The 6,269-nt window shown below is 40.2% G+C and overlaps 1 protein-coding gene across 2 annotated transcripts; it reads left to right on the plus strand.

Moving 5' to 3' along the window:
• The first annotated feature begins 196 nt into the window (after positions 1-196).
• Positions 197-6,250, plus strand: mon1a (MON1 secretory trafficking family member A). Of its 2 annotated transcripts, none has more exons than XM_004069100.5 (6): positions 197-495; positions 874-1,028; positions 2,599-2,973; positions 3,054-3,819; positions 4,994-5,141; positions 5,382-6,250. In XM_004069100.5, the coding sequence occupies exons 2-6, from the start codon at positions 902-904 to the stop codon at positions 5,520-5,522; spliced, it is 1,557 nt and encodes a 518-aa protein (XP_004069148.1). In that variant the 5' UTR covers positions 197-495; positions 874-901; the 3' UTR covers positions 5,523-6,250. The 2 variants fall into 2 exon arrangements, with proteins under 2 accessions (XP_004069148.1, XP_078803721.1); XM_078947595.1 differs by having other exon boundaries at positions 262-495; positions 874-1,036.
• Positions 6,251-6,269: the final 19 nt, after the last annotated feature.

The raw sequence follows: 6,269 nt of genomic DNA on the forward strand, positions 1-6,269 counted from the left end.
TATTTTTATGTAATGTAAAAATTAAACATTCGTTTTAAAATTCATTTTCCGTAATCAAAAATTGAACTTAATTTCTACTCAGAACACATTACTTCCCAAGATAAGCAATGTAATCAAATAATAATCACTGCAAAGAGAAATAACGCTTATATGTTTAGTCAAAAATATTTTAACTGGCTGGGCTTGAACTAAAACCACAATGCACTGCGGTTATTCACCGTGGAAACGATATAAACCATCGCAATATGTTTTTGGGGTCTTAATATATATTTACTTCATTGACAACGTTTTACTTTCAGACATGCAAGTTCTAACAATCCAGACGCCAACTGCCGTCGCAAGTGCTTCGCTGTAAACTTCATTTCCCACAATTCCTACTTCCGCAATTTTGCTCGAAACGGTGCAAACCGGATGAAGTGGTCGCTTGGTCTAGTTAGCCTCAGCAAAAGTCACAAGGGAGCTTCGGGACAAACGTATCAGCAGTGGAAATGAAAGGTATGACGGTGGAAAAAGTTATCAGAAATTCTAAAGTAAATGAAACGATTAATTTAAACCACAGCCAGCAGGCTACCGCTGACTGTCTCTTGCTAAACTTAGCAAGAATCCGTGATTAAAACTTTGCTTTAGCTAATTTAGTATAGCTCTAAACTTTTATATTTACAAGGGATATATAATATTTTGAAGATATTTAAAATAACGTGAGTTAATTTCGTACATGTTGTTTAGAACATTAGTTTAAATTGAGCCCCCCCCGCAGTTTTACTGCAGAAATCAAAATAGGTGTGTGTCAGTGCGCACGCGCGTTTCTCATCAAAGCAATCTCACAAAACTGCTGACCTTTGGTCACACATCTCAGCGTGTTTTTCCTACCAGGAGCGTGGCTCTGCCCTAAGTAGCCGTGATGGATGGGGGCACCCAAGGAGCAGCAGCTGCTGCTTGGGAGAATGGAACACTGGCAGCTGTGGATCGCCTCCAGTCAGACAGGGCGGACAGTCCCACACCAGGACTGGTGGAAGGAACTGAACCAGGTAAGCAGGCACGTGATCTCCTCTGTACACAACTAATCCATGGGATAGTTGAACCAAAACATGCCTCAAAACCTTAACTTGTAAATTAAGCTCCAAATTGCAGTTCTTGAGTATTTGTTTATTTGAATTGTTGTAAATCAGTAGCAGATGAGAAAATGACATTTGAAAAAGATCATATTTGTTACGTAGAAAACACGCTGAAATCGCCACAAGCTCCATGCTTCTCTGCTCCATTCCAAGCATCCAAATTGTAGATGTCTAGATCCTTGTATGTCTTAGAGGCTGTAAGCTAGAGAGAGAATAAACAAAGGCATGATGGTAAATAAGTAGAGGATTACTCTGTGCCAACAGTCCTGCCTGCAACGAGTTTCTGATCAACTATTGCAGAAATTATGTCCGAGAAATAACAGTTTTTTTTTTTAAATTTTGCCTAAAAACAGCATAATTATAACTAAAAGACCACTGGGAACACTCTTAGAATAGATCAAAAGATGATTGGAGTGAGACTTTAACGTTATGGCGACCTCAGGAAAAGCACAACAATTATGTTTTTATGTATTATCAATTAAGTTATTTTCTTTATTACATCAGGTATTCAAGTATGAACAAAAAACAAACAACAACAGGAAAGTCCACAGGAATGCAATTAATAAAATTACTTTGAATAGTGAAAATCTATCTGGAACCCCTGTTTGAAAAGGAAGCTAAAAAAAAAGTTTAAGAACTCAAGTGCAAGCTCCAGAAACGAAAACTAAGAGGTGTATCGTTAGCAACGAGGAAGACCACAGGCTGAAAGTGAGAAGATCAGATAAATTGAACATTTTCTTCTATAGATTCTATTCAAAAGCAACCATAGCATCCTCAAGCCAAATAGACCTCCATTCCCCCCATAATTCATAGCATCGCTTCAGTTGTCTCATTTTCCACCTCGACCATGGATCTTTTTTAGTGTTAATCTTGATATGATCTATTTCTAACAACATCATAGGGTATTGGTGTCTCCTCCTTTATCTTGTTTATAAGTAGTAGTCTGAGGCAACTGGAGACACTGAACAAACAAGGCTGCATGTCAAGAGGGTGTTAATCCCAGAGCTCTGAAAGCCTTTGCTGGTAGGATTCTGCAGCGCCTCTTAGACTCAAGCCTGACCCAGATCATTTCAATGCTATGGAAGCCTATACTAATTGTTTAAGCAATTCAAACCATGTGACCCCAACGTCTAGAGTCTGTATAGGACTGTGAAACCAGTTTCCTGTGGTCTTTTAAGGAAGTGCAGCATTTGATGTGTCTTAGTTTGTGATGGGACTAAAAGGTAGGGGGTTGGTTTTCCTGTAACCTTTGTTGGTTTTAGTGTGAACACAAAAGAACAAAGTTTAAATCTACTTCATAATTGTTATATTTGATAATGAAAAATGCAAAATTAATCATTTTGCTTATGTACAAAATGTTAAGTACCAAAAATGAATTCATTTTAATTAAATGGCATAAAATACTTTTTGAGGTAGACCTAAATGATGGGTCAAAGGTTTAATGGTTAAGGATGAAGACTGATTGGTTATTTTGGTCTTCTAGGTGCTGGTCAGAGAAGTGCCATGTTCGTTCACGCGCAGTCCTTCGAGGATCTGAGCACCGAGGTTGAAGACAGGGAAGCTCAGCTGGGCAAATCGGAAGGGTGCGATGCCGAAGAATTCAATGTGCTGGTTGGGGAGAAACCTGCCCAAGAACCACGTAATAACTTCTCATCGGACAACAAGACAAAAGAGGAAGACATCTCCAGTGAGGCATGGCGCAGCCACAAAAAACACATTTTTGTGTTAAGTGAAGCTGGAAAGCCCATTTACACTCGCTATGGAACTGAGGAGGCTCTGTCTAGCACCATGGGGGTGATGATGGCTCTGGTGTCCTTTGTGGAGGCTGAGAAGAACATAATTCGCTCTATCCATGCAGGTCTGCGTGTATTTTCGTTGTGATTTGCCTGAAAACCTAAAAGTGTGTTTTATAAACGGTGTCCCTCATGTTTGTTGTAGATGGCTGTAAGGTGGTTTTTCTCACGAAGAGTCCTCTGGTCCTGGTGGGAGTCTCTAAGACCTGTCAGTCGGACAAAGAGCTGCTGCGGGAGCTGCATTATATTTATTACCAGATTGTCAGCCTGCTGACCCTCACCCAGCTCAACCACATTTTTCAGAACAAGCAGAACTATGACTTGCGCCGCCTGCTAGCCGGCTCCGAGTACCTCACAGACAACCTGCTGTTCCGTCTAGAGCGTGACCCAAGCTTGCTGCTCAGCGCCGTGACCTGTTTGCCTCTGGCCAGCTCCTTTAGGGATGTCGTTTCGTCAGGTCTGCAGGCAGCCAAAGCCAAAAACCTGGTGTTTTCCATCCTGCTGGCCGGTGACCGTCTGGTAACTCTAGTGAGGAAGAAGGACCAGTTCTTGCACCACATAGACTTGCACCTGGTCTTTAACCTGGTTGGGTCCTCCTCGTCGTTTCGAGAGGGCGAGGGCTGGACGCCGATTTGCCTTCCCAAATTCAACACTGCTGGCTTTTTTCACGCTCACATTTCTTACCTGCAGCCTGGATCTGAGCTCTGTCTCATCCTGGTTTCCACCGATAGGGAGGATTTTTTCAACATGTCTGAGTGCAAGCAGCGGTTCATGGAGAGGTTGAGCAAGCGCAGCGCATTCCAGGCCCTGAAGGAGGCGCTGAAGTGTCCCAGCTACTCCGTGGCTCAGGTTGGGATCCCAGAGCTCAGGCACTTCTTGTATAAATCAAAGAGCTCTGGGCTCTACACCAGGTAAGGGTCTCTGCATGAGTCATAGACTATGTCTGAATTCACTCACTACTCCTCAGTTAGTGCACTATATAGGGCTTGGAAGTCTTTGCAAAAAACAGTGTGCATTGATGCTCTCTATATTTGTCCGTATTGACCACAATGAATTGTGTTTAAATAATACGTTTTCATCATTAGAACACAGTAGATTCATTAACAGTCTTTGTGAAATGTTAATTTTATGTTTTTACTTTGGCAAATGGGTGAAGTTATATTTGGCATTTAAAAGAAAAGTATTGAGAATTTGTCCTACTTACATTAAAATCAAGGAGAATGGATCGTCCTGCAGTATATAGTCTTTTGGGGAATGATGGAGCAGTGAGGGAATTCAGACACAGCCATGAAGTCCCATTTTCTTCTAAACTTCAACATCGCTATTTATTTATTTTTACATCCATTTGTCATGGTACTTCTGTTCTCTTTGTATTTGATCTCAAATCAGATTTTCTGAAGGTGAAGTGATCAATTTAGTTTCATCAAGTTACTTTTGCTATGAGAAAACTTCTTTTCTGTGATTGTTTTTGCGGCACTTCAAATTTGGCCAAAAGTTGCAGCTGGTTGTGGTGGAATCCATTTATAGTGTGATGAGGCATCCTAGTGCTACGGCTGTCATAAACTACAAATGAGTGAATGACCTCTGTCATCATCTCAATGAAACCCATGCTTTTACTAAAATGTCTTTTTTTAACTTCAAGTTAAACACAAAATCAAGTAATGTTTAGATTATATTATTGTCTTCAACTCCTTAGACTATTTTAATACTAAATAGAGCAAATAAACTCTGGTGGTTAAACACAAAAGAATTCCTGCATGTTTAATTTCTCATGCAGTTTTATTACCCTGACTTTATAATACGTGGTTTAACATCAGCAGAGAGAAAGTTTATTATTTTTCAGGTGTGTAACTCACCCTTTTTTCTACTGCTAATCCTACAAATGTGTGTTTCTCAAAAATTCAGCAAAAAAGGAAAATGTTCAACTTTTTGTTTCAGGTTTTTGTTTTTTAGTTTTTACCAATCCAGGTGTAATTTTAATTTTTATCATGTAGGTTTTATTACGTTTGTATAATTAAACCAGGCGGCTCACATAAACAAAACTGATGTAAAAACAAACAAAAGCTTCTACTTTTCTTCTTTCAGTCCAGAATTCCCTACAGTGTACCAGACTGATGGAGAGCAGGAGAGACTGATGAGGTTGTACCAGGACCTTCACAGCGCTCTGCACCATCCAACCAGACCTCTTCGCACTTTCTACCGCTGTGGTGAAACCGAAAACATGCTGGCTCTGGTAAGACCTGGAAGCTTCTGGGATGAGATGCTTGAAAAAGTTGGCTTTAGTTTCAAAAGAACAATTTAAACAACTGTTATTTTAATGTAAAGAAAAGGCCTTTTGTCATGGATTCATAATGGGATCTTGTAATCCTTCCATTCATATTGGACTGATGTTTTGCGCTGTGCTGCAGTCATCAATAATGATATTTACAGGATGATCAGACTGTCTGTGTTTCTCCTCTTTCTGGGTTTGCAGGTGACCAGCGGCTTTGAGCTCTACCTCTGCTTCAGTCCGCTGGCCACCAAGGCCATGGCGGTCGCTGCAGTCAACAAGCTGCTGAAGTGGATCAGGAAAGAGGAAGATCGCCTCTTCATCCTGACTCCCCTTACATATTGAGACCAGAAGGTTCATGCAAAAATCCCAGAAGCCCCTGCTCTGGTATAAATGCAAGCTTACTGAGCTCCGCATCCCTTTATTCCTGCTAATTATCTCTGATCTCTGAGGGGAACTGAAGCAGCATTTTAGCTGGATATATTTTTATAACTTTTAATTTCTGTCATCCCAGGAGGAGCTCCTCAAAAACATTTGGCATTTCCATTCTGTTCAAGTTCTTAATAAAAAGGAGAATTTCTTTTATTTTAAATGCTATGAATTTAACTCTTAGATATTTAATGAAGGATCCATGAGAACAAGCACGCTGACGCTGCTGTGGATTGTAGTTTGTTGTTTTGATCTGCGGGGATCGGCCACGTTCCTGCCGTCTTATTGTGATTCGAAGAAACTTTGTCACTTTAACTCTATTTTCTCCTCTCCCCCAAAGGGCGCTCCATTAAGCAGACGTGAATATGTTTGTATTAGTTTTGTCATAGACTAATTCTAATGTAACTTCTTTATTTTCATGGTCAGTTGCATTTCTGAACATAAACCACAAAGTGACGCTTTTCTGTGTTTTCTCAAAATGTCACTGTGCTTCCTCTGGATTCTGCTTGTACTTTCAGGAATTCAGTGTTACTACATCTGCCTTCACATTTCATGCCTTAACTAACCGGTATCAAGCTGATATGAAGATTTATGGCAGCTATTCTGCAAAATAATTAAGTATAAATAAAAAAAGATCCAACTGATCTTGTGCAATGTCTGAGT

Source organism: Oryzias latipes, chromosome 5, assembly GCF_053564925.1.
Source record: "Oryzias latipes strain Hd-rR chromosome 5, Olatipes_Hd-rR_3.1".
Lineage (NCBI taxonomy): Eukaryota > Metazoa > Chordata > Actinopteri > Beloniformes > Adrianichthyidae > Oryzias > Oryzias latipes.